The sequence below is a fragment of the Salminus brasiliensis genome, chromosome 10 (assembly GCF_030463535.1).
Source record: "Salminus brasiliensis chromosome 10, fSalBra1.hap2, whole genome shotgun sequence".
NCBI classification, from domain to species: Eukaryota; Metazoa; Chordata; class Actinopteri; order Characiformes; family Bryconidae; genus Salminus; species Salminus brasiliensis.
In genome coordinates this window covers 32159633-32174509 of record NC_132887.1, presented here as the reverse complement: position 1 = coordinate 32174509, position 14877 = coordinate 32159633, and the positions used below count along the sequence as shown (strand labels likewise).

Sequence of the window (14877 nt, the reverse complement as noted above, 5' to 3'; positions counted from 1 at the left end):
TTTTGTACTCGGTTTATTATTATTTTTTCACTCAAATGAAACATTTACAGAATATTTTACCTAAATATTTACAGAAAAATGACACGATCATACTGTCTACCTGATACACAACGAAACCTTTTATACATTGCAATAGCAGTTTTCTTTGGGTCCTGATGAAGCCTACTGCAAATGTTGTAATACTTATGTATAGCAACTCAAAAAACAAACAACTAAATCAACTCAAAAATAGACAGCTAAAATTCAACATATACATGTATTTACAATTTTGAACTTGAATGTCTGTATAAAAAACATTTTAACCTTGGATCTTTGTGATGAATTATTCCTATCAGGGGTATTTCTTAATAAAAATAAAACAACAAAAAACAACCTTAGCATACTTTATCGAGTGAATATAAGTGAATCGTGAATTGTGTTAAATTAGCACTAAGCTGCATCTTGGTTTAGAGATGGATAAGCATGCAGTTCGATGGGTCTCATATGAATGAAACATGCTTCTGCCTGGGTGGCAGAATTTTAAATTGTACCACCTTGTCTGATTCTGCCAAAATGCAGCACAGAGCTTGTTTATCTAGCGGCAAAATACAAGCCAAAGTTTACAAGATGGCATATATTATCTGATTACCTACTGCACTTGATTCTGTTGTGCTGCTGTCCAATGAAAACCATGTCTCCATTGTTGTCTGTTTTTAGTTTTCTCCATGGTTTGAGCCCTGTAGATGCTCATTGTGTAAATTAATCTGAATGAATGGACCAATAAAAATGCTCTAAATGACTTGGACTAAACTGTTATTTTACATTGATGTCCATTCAGTTAAGAGCATTTTTTCTGGAGATACTTTTTTTTTTTTATTATTATTGGACAGGGACAATACAGGTGAGAGGTTTAATAGGCAAATGTACATAAGTTCAATTTATCAAATGTTGTTTTCCGGTTCAAAACTCTAAGAATGGCATCAGAGCAGAAGAAACAACAACAAAAAGAACAAGAACGGTCCTTTAACCTACTCACACCATCTGCATCCTGGCACTGTTCTTCTCCTCAAAAGAAACAAAAACCCTGGCAGTTTAGGCAAAGCTGTTCTGCCTCATAATGATGCTCAAGTGTGCATGTGTGCAGCTGGCTCTAGGAACCTCCTGTGTTGGTGGTACCGATTTTCTGTTTGATGTGATGCAGGAGATGTTTGGGCAGGCAGTCCCACAAGCTCTCCAGCTGCTGTCTGTGCTGCACAACAACTTCTATACAAGACCTATGCAAACACAAACCGCAGACGTAACTCCAAACAGCTACCTCAGATAAAAGTCTGCAATTCAATGCAAGTGTGATAGCACTCACCGAAGCAGTGATTTGGGCTGAACCATGAAAATTAATAATTCATTGCTGTGGGCCTGTTGAGAATAAACAAACAAGACCAAAAACATATTAAGGTTTTTAGGATAAGTGCCCACAACTGATGTTCAGATTTGAATATGGTTTTGTGAAGCACATTTTGTGTGATGATTTTATGTCCGTTTATGCTTTGGAATTACAGTTCTTCACACACACATTTCAAATCTTCACTATCAGTTTATGTAGAGTCAGGTTCATATTTACAAAGGGACAGTTTAATTTGGTCTCTGTACATTACCACAATAGTGGTAAAAAAATAACCCACCTATAGTTCATTTTTTGTGTGTGTGTATAGATTATATAAAATGTATATAATTCCTATTTTTAACAAAGCATTTATATAACATAACATTTCACTGGCAGCCATGCATGCCCATGCCTTAACTCCGATTTCACCATATATGGTATGCTTCTAATCATAAACCCTTCCTTTTCTTCTCAAGTGAATCTTGGTTTTATTGGTTTAAAGAATATTATTCTAGCATGGGGCAGGTCTAATCTGGTCTTTCTGTTCTTGGGTGTTACTAGTGGCGGTCATTTTGAGATAAAGCCTTTTATTCTAGACTCTGACAATGATATGCCTACCTCCTCGATAATGTTCTTCACTTGCCTAGATGTCATGAAGTGTTTTTTCTTCTCTACTCACCAGTGCATTCCCTTATTTTTTTAAGTTTCTGCTGTCTCTCTGATAGTTTGGTTGGATATCATCAGTACTTAAAGAACCAACCAACCACATTTAATTCCAGAGTGTGTAATTAGTGCTGTTTTACTGGATGAAGTGCAGCAGATTTTGACTAAGTATAGGACTATATAGTATAGGAGAGTATTTGTATAGCAGTTTTTAGGAATCTGTCACTACTGATGCATTTCGTCTGCAAGTTAAAGTGGTGATAAAATATTGTGTTTCATGATATAATTGTCTTTAAATGTCATGATAATATTGTTACCATATTGCCCATTCCTATTATGGACACCCAAACTGTATGCTGACTGATGCCACTGGGTAGCAAAATTCTATGCATTGCCATGCCCCTAGCTTCTGTGTCACTTTTTAATTTGTGTAGGTTCCAAATCAGGGGTGCACAACTTCAATCGTGGAGGGCCCGTCTCCAGCAATGTTTGATAGTTGCCCTGTTTAAACACACCTGATTCAACTCACCACGCAATTACGACGCAAAGTGACTGACTGAGTAGGGCAGCTTTCACATTTTCAAGAGACCGGCCTTCCGGGACTGGAGTTGTGCACCCCTGTTATAGACTGACTACTCACCGCTCGCTGGTGTGACAGCAGGTTATTGGCACAGCCTCCAAACACAAATACTTCCCCATCTAGACTTGAGCATGCTGTGTGCCAGAGTCTTTATACACACGCACGCACGCACACACACACACATACGCACAAATACCATTAATGATATAAAACAAATTCACCCTCAAATCAATAGTACAGGGACAGTCAACGCACCTGGGACTTTCTGTGTGGTTGTGTTCAAATGGTCTCCACTCATTTGTACTCACACAATACAGCCATGCGTCACCTACATGAGACAAGCACTCCAGTAAATCCAGTAAAGAATATTTAATATTTAAGACAAATAAAGGCCATTGGGCTAACTGTTTACATCTTACTTACTAAGTGTTTCTCTGTTGGTCGTAAAGCCACCAAACAAGAAGATGTGGTCAGTTGATACAGGTATGAAAGAATGCCAGGAGCGGCCAACTGGACCATGCTGTGGCACAGACCTGAAAGCGTAAACCAACGTGAATGCTGACGGAAAGACTTTTTCCCCAAAGTTTGTTACTGTAAACTGTCCGATGTTGTTGTGCTCACATTTCACACCATTCCCAGGAGTCCATGTTGATGTAGTATAGGTCGTTCAGGCGATGATCCTGTTCAGAAAGATGCATAAGATAATGTAAAAATTACATGATAATGCATTGATTTTACCTACAACTTTAAGCTAAAAAAAGGAAAAAAGAACTGTTGCCCACCATGTGCCGTCCTCCAAAGACATAACCACGGTTCCCCATAGTGGCACAAGCATGGGCTGCTCGAGGGGTTGGAGCATTTCCCTGCAATACATGAGACAAGAGTATTGTAAGACAAATGTAGGGGTTAGTATAGAATAGCAGGTAAGACTGCTGCCCTGGGTGAGGGCACCATGCTATACCAAAGAGGTCTCCACAGTCACATCACAATCACCTACCTCTGTACCCTAAAAAAAACTGTAAACCAAGCTGGATAAGAGCACATGCCAAATGACAAGAAATACACAAACTACTAAATTCGTGTTTTGAGAGCAAGCAACAGATGTAGAGTTGATACACCACATGGGCAAACAAACCACAGTGTTGGCTACCTTTGTGGTGGGTTGACTCCAGGTTAATATTTCAAGATTGAGAATGTGAATGTGATTGTTCCAGCCCCGTCCTGCGTGGTTACCCTGGAAGAGAATCATTTTTTTCGATTTCAATTTCGATTAATTTCAATTTCGATTATTAGGATCTCAAAAAATGTACAACACAGAAATGTCCAACTTCTGACAAGTATGTTTGTTCATGTTTCTAAATACTTAGAAGGTGAAGCCTGAGGTGCTCTTAAATCTCCTGGAAGACAGATGTACTGACTTTGGACACCAGTGGACCACCAGCAGATGGCATGGCAGCCCAAACCATCTCAGACTGTGGGAACACCGGACTTCCAACACTTTGAATTTACTTTGATCTGAAAAGAGGACTACAGGCCAGTCCAGTTCTTTTTCTCCTTTGTCCAGAATAGACACTTCTGACACTCTCAGTCTCTGGTTCAGGATTGGCTTAAAATTGGGAAAGCAGCAGGAAAGTAGCCCCTTTTCCTGAAGACGTCTATGCATCGTGGCTCTGATGCACTGACTCGTCTCAGTCCAAATCCTTGATTAGACTCTTCTTGACAATCCTCTCAAGGCTGCATTCTTGTTGTCTATGCACTTATCCTCCTTGTGGAGGGTGTCGACAATTAACTGACAAGTCAGCAGTTTTTACCCTGTGGCTGTGTGTGCCGAGCTAGACTAAGATACACAGACTATTTACACTGTTTAAATAGTAATTTACTCAAATTGCAAATTAAATATTGCAATCATTTGAGATACTGGACTTTAACACAAACATTTAAGCTTGAAATCTCACTATGTAATGAATATAAAATATGACAGAGTTAAATAACGAACAAGAATGTACCTTTTGACGACATTTTCATTTTTTGAGATGCACAAGTAAACTGTCTGCCACCACATTAACTATAAAGCACTGCACTACTCTAAGCTAAGCTATAAAGTACAGATTTGCTGCTCACCACGAGTGAATTTTCATCCAACTCAAACGTGCCCTGATGACCTGCTTGTGCCACATAGCCATAACCCCCAAAATACGCCAACCTGTGAACATAAAGCCAAGAATTATTGGAACAACTTTAACACAAAAAACCTGTGCGTCAAACGTCAAAGCAAACTCTACTGGCACCACTGCACATTTCAGTGCTTGGCTCCAAAAACATACGTTCCTGAAGGACCACTAACTTGTTTTTGTACACCCAACAGCCCAGTTTGTCTTTACACGTGGGAGCCAAGCCCTTTAGGTCCTTCATCCTCTCCCAGAAGAACGAAGATGACCTCAAAGGCAGACGATAAACCTGAACAATATGACAGAGAACCAACATGAGCCATGAACCTCCCTCACAGCCACTGCACTGTCAACTTTAACTGCCCTGGGGAAAGTAATGCAGTATTCGACAACGCTAGCTGAAGCAAAACCTCACCAAATTAGTGTTGCCTCTAGCATGATGGCCTCCAAAGACATACAGAACCCCATCTACGCACACTCCACAGCTTCCTGACATAGAGGCGGGGAGGTCTCCTTTCGAAAGCTGCATTCTCCTGCCAAATGCAGATAAGTATTAATCTGTGTGTAGCAAACCATGTTTTTGGTTTGCTACAAATATTTCAATACAAGTTTGAATAAAGAGCCAAAAAAGAGTGGACATGTGTGTGTTATATACTATAATGCTCAGTCATGTGGATCAAGTCCCACTTTCAAAATTTTGTGCTTCTGTATCGGCATAGGGAGAAATAGTCCCATAACGGCCTTCCCGAATATCGGCCACTTCTGCATATTACACATTTCCGCACTCTCTCTTTGCCAATAGCTTGGATGAACATTTTGTGTGTGTGTGTGTATTTAATATATATATATATATATATATATATATATATATATATATATATATATATACACACACACACACACACACACACACATATACATACACACACACAATGTCCCTTCAGGGGGATCAGACGAATCAGTGCATCACTAGGATTTACCATCTGCCAGTTTCCATGTTGTATATCCAGACTTCATTCTTTGGCAAATACAAGTCGAAGAACGCTGTTGCCTCAGCATTCTGGAAAAAGAAACATTTTTTTTTAGCTTTAGTTGCCAAATGAATACAACACGGAGGTTCTAACAGTACATACTTCTACTATGCTCACCTTGTACCCTCCCCAGACGTACATGCAGTTTCTATCGACCACAGCGATATGTCCACTCCTCTCTGCTGGAGTGTCAATGGGAAAGGACTTGGAGGTGTCAGTGTCCAGAATGACCTCTGCCTCCTCGACCCAGTCGAAGTCTCTCACATCTTCCTGCGCATCCCATTCGAAATCCTCTTCTTCCTGATCGGACTCATCGTCGTCTCCATCTCGAATATCTTGAAGATTACCGTCGTTCTCCATATCTGCCATTTTCGTATAGCTACAAGGAGCAAAGACCGAGCGACTGGTTTTCGGATCTCTTCCAAACTGCTCGAACAGCGGACTCCACACAGAAATGCTAGTTAGCTGTTAAGTAGCATCGCTTTAAGGAGAAACGCAGGTTCGTCTCTCATGGTGAAATGAGATACGAAATAACAAACAACCTCGTGTGCGATTTAGTTGCACAATTAACCGCTTCTTGTTTACCGCGCTGAATCCCTTCAGACAGGTTGTTATTGCTGCAACTAACAGCGACTTCCTGCAGTAATTCGTGTGCACAGCCTCAGACCAAAGTTGTCAATCCGATTTTGCCGGCGTCATCTTCTAGGATCACTCAGACAGCACTGGAAAAACATATACTCACGGGAATAGCTACTTTGGTGGACTTTTAAAGGCACTAGAATGTAGCTACCACAAATACTAGCAATGATCCGACTCGTGAATGAATCGGTTATTATAACTGGTTCATTTCGAAAAACCGGTCTAACTGATTCGCCTATTTAGACAGTTTGGATCATTTACATAAACTTCCATCCGTGTTATAGGCTGATCAGTGGTGCACTGATCAGTTTGAATTAGCTCTGAATTTCACAATTTTTCACTGTCACATATTAAGATAAACCTCTATGAATCTACTCATATTTTCTTTAGTTATTTTTAAATAAAAATGTTTTTGATCTAACACATCTAATATATTTCCACATCAAATAATATGTGAGCTACAAAATCAAGCTATAGCTGTAAAACGTCCGCTGCACTAAAAAGAGGGAAAAGCAGCAAAGCAGCAGTTCAAATATTTACAACCCCTTTGAGTTTAATCACTGGATATCTAGCTAGCTAGCTAGCTAGCTTAGCTAGTGGAGATTAGACTCTCTCACCTAAACGTAATGATCGTTATTAATATAATTAATAATTAAATAAAGTTCACTTGACTTGTGAAACAATGTAAACTGAGTCATCAGAAACGTCCGATTAATACAAACGACTGCGAGGTCAAACGACTCGGTTCAATCAAAAGAGCCGACTCTCCCGTCCCTGTTCAACGGAAGTTTTTCACAGCAACGCTGTTGTGAACGGCCTGGCGAGAAGCGGTTTCCGGCAACAGCACGCCGCCATGTTGGTAAGGTCAGTTTGGCTCAAGAGCCGCGCGTGCGCATACAAACGCGGGCTGGTTGGCTGCCTCATGAAAATACTAGCTTGGTACTGTGCTGTGTTTTTTTTTCCTTTTTACTTGCATTTCTTTATTTAGCTAATATAATATAATTAGCTGCATCGTCATGTTTACGTTGCTATACTATACTGGGAAATCGTTTATGTACGTACGCTTTTCGGAAAACATCACGCCTTTTTGAAGCCCATTTGTTTCTTAACGCTGCTGTGCCTTGACGCGCGAACTTTAGCTCGCGTTAGGTAAGCTAAAGCTAGCTAGTTAGCGAGGTTGCTTATTTACTCAGACCACATTTTTCGTTGTTTTGAACGTTGGATGCGTTTAACCTTCCCCGGGACATAAGCATGTTTAGGCGTATTTAACGAGACTAGTGGTCGCTAACGTTAGCTAACTAGCAAGCCAACTTTTGATGCACACTGCCCAGCGGCTCTTATGTGTTGGAGAGGCTTGGTGGTAACTTAGCTGTTGATATGCAAGTGGAAACTTAGCCAGCTAAGCTTGGAACTACAGCTGTTCGTGGTGGTGGAGTAAATCACACGTAAGTGGGTGTTTCCTCTGGTTGGAGCTGAACAATCCCCGCTTTCTGTTTAACGCTTCTGCTCCGTTGTGGGTGATCTTGGACGCTGAGCAGCGATGAAGTTGCAGTGCGACGTCGAGGTTATAAATCGGATGCTGCCAACATTTGGGCTTAAAGGCAAAGGGAAAGGAACCAGGGCCGTGTTGTCCATCGGAAAGCATGTGGATAAAACCACCAAGCGAAGCAGTGTCTGTTTACTGATCTGTACTGCGAAAGATCGGTCTGGCTCCAAATATAAGGTGCGTGTCTTCCTGCAGTCTCATAACTCTCTATGTCTTATGTTTATTCCTAGGATAAGACTGGCATTGACATTCTTGTTTACGAAAGTAAATGCAGGTTGTGACTAGTTTGCAATGACTTATTAGACTCTCAGCATGACTATGACTGGCTGTCATCCTTCTTTGTCACTCTTTAAAGCTGAAGGAGAATATCGAGAAGTTCTTCACTTGGTTTGTTGAGGAGGGTAAAGCCACAGTGCGGCTGAAGGAACCTGCTGTGGACATCTGTTTGAGCAAGGTAAGCTCTGCACTTGAGGTCTTGAAGCACTTGAGGCTTAAAGAAGCAAAGCAAGTAGCGATTGTGCTTGTTTTTGATTTTACACTCTGTGGAAGTCTTGATTCAGGCCTGTGTTTTGGTATTTCAGTAGATCTTTCCACACTGGATGTTAGTATTAACATGCAGTGCTTATAGACATAACTCTGGTAAACACTCTTGCATTGCCTTGGAGAAATCTAGGCTCACTTACCATGCAGTCCTTCTGTCATGATTGCATGGATGGGATGGATTCTCTCTACAGGACAGTTTGCAAGAACTTGCCTCCAATTCCACCAGGGACTACCTGAAAAGAGACAAACTTATGCTTTCGGAATGACACTGTCCTCATCATAGACCATTTGTGGACAGACTCTTTATTGAAAAACAATATATAGTATACAAGGGTTTGTGTTTAAAAACTAAATGCTGAATTGGTGTCAGAATTTAATAAAATGTGCTGAGAAAATTAATCTGGGCACAGCTTGCTTTCATTGTGTATTTCTTGCATGAGTGTTTTGCAGTGCACAGAAAGTCTGGCTAACACTGGTTTTGTTTTTCGTTGTGAGTAGAGTCGTGGTTGGTTTGGCGCAACAGATAACACCACTACCTGCCTGTGAGCTACCACACCACGTGGGAGACTGGGGTTCGATTCCCAGTCTGGGTGACTCTGCTGTGCTACACCAATAGCGTCCTTGGGCAAGACTCCTAACACTACATTGGCCCACCTCTGTAATACAAGAACCTTGTAAGTCGCTCTGGATAAGAGCGTCTGCTAAATGCCATAAATGTAAATGTAAATGTAGAGTCTGAGGGTTTCGGTCGTAGTGACATTTCACCTACTTCCCATAGTTGGTAAAACAATAGAGAGGGTGTGCAGGATATTGTCAGAGGGATCAGAAGGATACTGTTATGGGTTCTGTACTTGTTGGTCTGGTAAGCCACACACTGCTTAGTGTGCACCCCCCTCTTTTATGGGTTTTATTTCTCTGAGGCTACAGACCTACATCTTTCTGACCTAATTCTGAAGTTTCACCCTAATTTTTAGACTGAGTCATTGGCCCACTTTCTCTGTGCTCCTTGAGGTATCGCTATTTTTAAATAGTGATAAAGCGATTGCAGTGGCGTACAGGCATCTTGTTCTGGTGACTGCAGGTGACATGTTGGCCTTTTGAAAAGATTTGCTTTTAAAAGACATGTCAAGACTACCTGTGCACTGGAAACAAACTTTGCATGCAAATTCAGTGTTTTCAATGATAAATATTCCATTTATGTGAATCGTATGTATTTCATGTGTTTATAACATTTTGGAAAGGGAAGGTCTGCTGCCAGCAGAGAATTCTAAGAGGGAAATCCTTCTCTCCTCACCCAAACACAGAACAGCAGCAAACCCTGGTGCACAGTTATTCTGCTTTTGTTTTTTTTTGTTGTTGTTGTTGATGCTAAGAGTCACTCTTCTTGAATCGCTTTGCATGCAAAGCTTGTTTAAGGTCTGCCCACAATTTTTCAAAAATCTCTGTTCGTATGCTACACATGAAAGGGTAACTCTGGATAAGGTCAGGATCTGAATCTTTGTACATTTCCAGAGTTTGTATGACCGGTGTTTTTATTTTAATTTACTAATAACTCTGCACTATAAAAAAGCACAATCTTAAAGTCCCAAAGTTGATTTGATTTTGTAGGATTTTGACATTGATGGGGACATGAAAGCGCTCCACGGAAGGGGGGGGGTGCTTGGGAGCTGAGGCTTTCTGAATTTATGATTATAACTTCTGACTGCAGTTCCAATGATGTACATTCATCTGATGATGTGATCCATCAGCCTAACATCTGTCACAATACTGAATCTCTCAATGTGTTGCCAAGTCATTATTCAACTTGTGACCCTACTTGTCTGTCCTCTGTCTGAGCAACTACACGGTCAGGTTGTTTCTGTCACCTGACAAAATAACCTACTGATGCAGCCATATAAACAGAGAGCAAAAATGTTTATGGCTTTGTTGAGAATTATTATTACCATTATTGCTGACTCTACACTGCTGACTGTACTGAGATTTTGTAAACTAGCTCCTAATGTACACCTTTCTTGTTCTGGCTACCATCCTGACTGAGCCTAATCACCAGATTAGGCTAATTGCCACACACATTGTTTAGGGTTGCCACCAGTTCCTTATAATAGCCTACAGAATTGTTCCTCATTCAAAAATATAATGCACTGTATTACTGAATGAGAGATGTGATTTTTGTGCACACAGCTGTTGGATGGTGTCTCTCACTCTACCTACGTGCACATGTAGTAGACAGAGCTTTGGTGCATCCTACAACCACAGCCTGTCAAGTTAGCAAGAAATGACAAAGCCAGTCCTGTTAGGGAGGCGGACCTTGTAATAGAAAGCGAGATGAACCTTTTGTGTACCAAATACAGTGACAGTGACACTGATGGACATCAAAATTATTGCTTGGAACAATTCAGTAGTTGCTGGATATTGGTAGAGACATCACCTTCCCATCCCTACCCAATTGGTAACCTAATTGTGCCATGTTTTAAAAATCCAGAAAGTTCTGAAGAAAAGGATTAAGAAATATAACCAACACAACAGCGTAAGTAATAAGTGCATCTTTAGGAAGTGCTGGTTGTGCAGCCTAAGAACGCACCCACTGGAAGCTAACATGACTGGTTGGATGAGTTGACCTACGGAAAAAGTGACGGGCAGCTGTACGAAGACTACAAAGTGTTTTAGAAACCTATTGCATCAGGGAGCTCTCTTGCTCCAAGATTGCTGTAATACCACTTTATCCAAGAAGTTCCCCTGCTCAGCTACTGGCATGGAGTTTAACTTCCTCCAACAGTGTTGGATTAGTTACTCTTAGTATTCCATTACTAATTGCTAACTTTTTTTTTTTCTTCAAACTCTGTTATGTTCCTTGTAAGCTATGGTATTACAACACACTTGGAACTAAATGTCAAATGGTGGCAAAATCATCGCTGTCTAATGGAAAAAAAACATCTCCAAAATGGTGACTGAACAGGAAAATTTTATGTAAATTGATGTAAGTTGATGTAAAATAATAGTTTATTTCAAGTAATTTCGAGCGTTTCTTTTGGTCCATTCATCCAGAATTATTCACACAGTGAATCAAAAAAAAAATTGAGAGACATGGTTTTCATTGGACAGCAGTGATATGACTTTTTTTTCTTTTTTTTTTTTTTTCTCGATACACAGTATTGATCACAATGCATGTAATCACAGACATCAGTAGCAACAGGTTCTTTAAAACTGCTATTCAGATACTCTGCTGTACTGAGTACAGTGATTTATACTCAACATAATCTGCTCTTCAACTAATTAAACCAGTCTAATTACACTGTTGGTAATGAAACCTGCAGCTGACCAGTGTTCTTTAAGCACTTACGTTATCCTCGATATGCTTAGAAAAGCATTTAATCACGATAACATAATTTATTCTGATACAATAAAATATTGTCATGTTGCCCAACTCTAATGTAAGTATAAGTTTGTGTTGCTATAACAGGCTGAACCTTTGGTGTCAGAACCCAAAAAACAGCAAAAAGTACATAAATGTCTGTTTAATGGTAATAACAAGTTGACTGGCTTTTTACTGATTCATTGAACATTTTATTTTTATTTTATAGATTTGGGCGTTAGTAAGCTTCATGGTATTGGTGCTCTCTCTTTCTGATACCAAAACAGTATCCGTATCGGTGCAACACTAGTGGGACGTGCTGTGTTTTGTAAGGCAAATTCAGTTCAATGTTACAGCTTCACACGGTTCTTATTTTTTATTAGCAATCTACCAGAGAATGATTGTATCTACCCAATTATCATTTATTTCACTCCAATCTTTATAAAAGGAGAAAATGAAAGAAGCATGTGGACTGAGCCAGTAGAGGAACAACTGCAGCGTTGTGCAGTTTGCGCGAGCGTTGCCCTGCACTATTCTCCAAAGTTACATAGTGCATATACCAGTGCCCCGAGCCTGAGTGGGGGGGAGTTGTTGTTGTGTCGTCGTCCCCCCCCCCCTTAATTATTCATTCATTCATTCATTCATTGCTGTAGTTTTTATAATGTCATTATCAAATGTCAATTCACACTTATCTTTTGCTTATTATATGTAATTCAGCGTTGTGGTAGCTAGATCAAAGCCATAAATGAATAAAACACTATTGCAGTTGTTTTTGTTTACCAGTGTCTGTGTGTAAGCAGTTTCTCTTGTTTTTGTGAATTTTGCAGGCAGATGCCAACAGCTTAAAAAACTTTCTTTCTGCTGCTCGCCTTGCACACAGGGGATCTGACACGGACAGCCTTCCCCTTTCCACTCTTACCCCTGTCCGTGCCCGAGATGTGGAGAAACCCAAGAAGAAGCTCACTATCATGTCCAAAAAGGACTATCCCCTCACCTCCAACTTCCCTTATTCTCTGGAACAGCTCCAGGTGTCCTACTGCATGCTGTCCAGAGTTGACATGCGCATGTTGTCCCTCAAAGCACTCCGAAGGCTGGACCTCAGCAACAACCATATCAAGAAACTCCCAGCTACCATTGGTGACCTCAGTTGTCTGGCGGAACTTGTTCTCCACAACAACCATCTGGAGAGCTTCAGTGAAGCGCTGTGCCTTTCCACACTCCAGCGTTCTCTGCAACACCTGGACTTGAGCCAAAACCACCTTAAGGTCCTTCCTCCCCAGTTTTGCCAGCTGCGTGAGCTGGTGAATCTGAAGCTGGATGATAACAAGCTCCTGCGGCTTCCCTTTCGCATTGGGCAGCTTGCCAAAATGCGCTTTCTTTCTGCTGCGCACAATCAGCTGACTGTGCTCCCTGGAGACTTCAGGAAGCTGTCATTGGAGAACCTGGACCTGTTCGGCAATCCATTCACCCAGCCAAACCCTCTGGACCACACCATCCACCTTGCATTCCCTCTGAAATTACTGGAACTGGCCTCAAGAGCTGTGCTTAACTTCAGGTGAGCACCCACTGTTACTTTTTTTTTGTTTGTTTGTTTGGCATTGCTTAAAAGCTTTAAATATTTAAATCCAATGTAATGTCATTCATTTGTGCACTGAGGTGAAAGATAAGTAGTGTTATGCCTGCACAACAGAATTCCTGATAGATCTTGTATATTTCCATCTCAATAGACTTGCCTATGGACCTCATCTCATTCCATTCCACTTGTGCCACGAGCTGGAGTTTGCGAAGTTCTGTGACTGTGGCCAAGCCTGCTTGAACTCCTACATCCAGACGTCAGTTAATATGAACCTGCACCTTGTCTCTCACACTGTGGTGTTGGTGGACGACATGGGTGGTACAGAGGCTCCTGTGCAGCGTCATTTCTGCTCCCTCATGTGTTACTGCGAGTTCTTGGACGGTTGTGTGCAGAGAGGCACGAGATGAGCAGGATTTCTTCCTACAGACATTATTGCCCGTAGCAATGATTGCTTTGTTGACACTGCAGTAAACCCTTTGTTACAAACCATGTTCTGGGTTCCTGATTTATCAGCTGCCTAAGTGTGTCATGGCCGTTTGTGCTGCTGTGGCGACAGCAGCAATTCACCACTGCAGTAGCGATACATCAGTGTTGGCCAAGAAACCTAATTTTGTGAGAAATGGCTTTGTTTGAAATGTGTTTGCAAGGCTTGCGTTTATTTTATTTTTTTTTCCTTTTCCATTGACACTTGGACTGAACATTGCAGTGAGCTCTTCCCTTCAGCATTTGTAGTACTTATGTGTTGTTAAGCAATAAATAAATTAAACTGATTTAAAAACTGAACCATGAGTCTCTGAAATTGCTCCACCTTACATCTTGAGGTTAACAATAGGGGAACCACAAAGGTGCTCGTCCATCAGCGTTTTCATTGGCCTAATGTCGCTGTTGTGGGCAGTGTAATTTGCCATTGGTCTTATTCCACCAAAGACATGGTTAGTGGACCTCGAGACATTTTTAAAAGAATGGGTTTTAAATACAGCCCCACATTTGCTGAAGATGCTGGGGGAAAATAAACACTAAGGTTGGGCACCTTTTGAATATATGGATTAATTATAATTTATGATAATCTAATCTAATCTTTGGGGCAGGAGACCTAAAAGTGCTGTTTCCAGGCTCTGTAATTTTAGAACAGTAGCAGTGTTTATAGTAATAAAGCTGCACACTATAACATTTACTATAACACAAGTCTATCTTTACCATTAGACTGATTAGCAAACTAGCAGGCTGATGTTAATGGTAAAAAATTTTCGTTTCATAGCTTGCAGATGAGTAAATTAGTAGGACACTCGAAGCCTGTATGAAGTTAAGGTTCTTTGGTCAGCTGATATGTGGCCAAAGTATTAAAGCAAACTGGAGCAGTTTGAACAGATTTATCCTTCCCAGCACACTGTGTCACAAGCAACACAGAGGGGAAAATAA

General features: G+C 40.8%; 2 protein-coding genes across 2 annotated transcripts; one reads left to right on the top strand and one right to left on the bottom strand.

Annotated features, from left to right (window-relative positions):
* klhdc2 (kelch domain containing 2) lies at nucleotides 1-6616 on the bottom strand. The gene is made up of 13 exons (XM_072689847.1): nucleotides 5920-6616; nucleotides 5752-5831; nucleotides 5187-5304; nucleotides 4948-5060; nucleotides 4725-4806; nucleotides 3754-3837; nucleotides 3386-3466; nucleotides 3225-3283; nucleotides 3027-3136; nucleotides 2859-2931; nucleotides 2664-2751; nucleotides 1340-1392; nucleotides 1-1253 (listed from the first exon to the last, which is right to left on the bottom strand). Exons 1-13 carry the CDS (start codon nucleotides 6169-6171, stop codon nucleotides 1130-1132), a joined length of 1317 nt encoding a protein of 438 aa, XP_072545948.1. The 5' UTR covers nucleotides 6172-6616; the 3' UTR covers nucleotides 1-1129.
* Nucleotides 6617-7340: 724 nt separating this feature from the next.
* On the top strand, nucleotides 7341-14241 carry lrr1 (leucine rich repeat protein 1). The gene is made up of 4 exons (XM_072689837.1): nucleotides 7341-8164; nucleotides 8343-8441; nucleotides 12710-13437; nucleotides 13610-14241. The coding sequence occupies exons 1-4, from the start codon at nucleotides 7982-7984 to the stop codon at nucleotides 13863-13865; spliced, it is 1266 nt and encodes a 421-aa protein (XP_072545938.1). The 5' UTR covers nucleotides 7341-7981; the 3' UTR covers nucleotides 13866-14241.
* Nucleotides 14242-14877: the final 636 nt, after the last annotated feature.

Excerpts from the sequence above, each read along its gene's own strand:
- klhdc2 (XM_072689847.1), bottom strand. The coding sequence starts at position 6,171 with ATGGCAGATATGGAGAACGACGGTAATCTTCAAGATATTCGAGATGGA. Across the intron at positions 5,305-5,751 it reads AACATGGAAACTGGCAGATG|GAGAATGCAGCTTTCGAAAG; the intron begins GTAAATCCTAGT and ends TGCATTTGGCAG. Across the intron at positions 2,752-2,858 it reads AACCACACAGAAAGTCCCAG|ACTCTGGCACACAGCATGCT; the intron begins GTGCGTTGACTG and ends GTGTGTATAAAG.
- lrr1 (XM_072689837.1), top strand. The coding sequence starts at position 7,982 with ATGAAGTTGCAGTGCGACGTCGAGGTTATAAATCGGATGCTGCCAACA. Across the intron at positions 8,442-12,709 it reads TGGACATCTGTTTGAGCAAG|GCAGATGCCAACAGCTTAAA; the intron begins GTAAGCTCTGCA and ends TGAATTTTGCAG. Across the intron at positions 13,438-13,609 it reads AGAGCTGTGCTTAACTTCAG|ACTTGCCTATGGACCTCATC; the intron begins GTGAGCACCCAC and ends CCATCTCAATAG.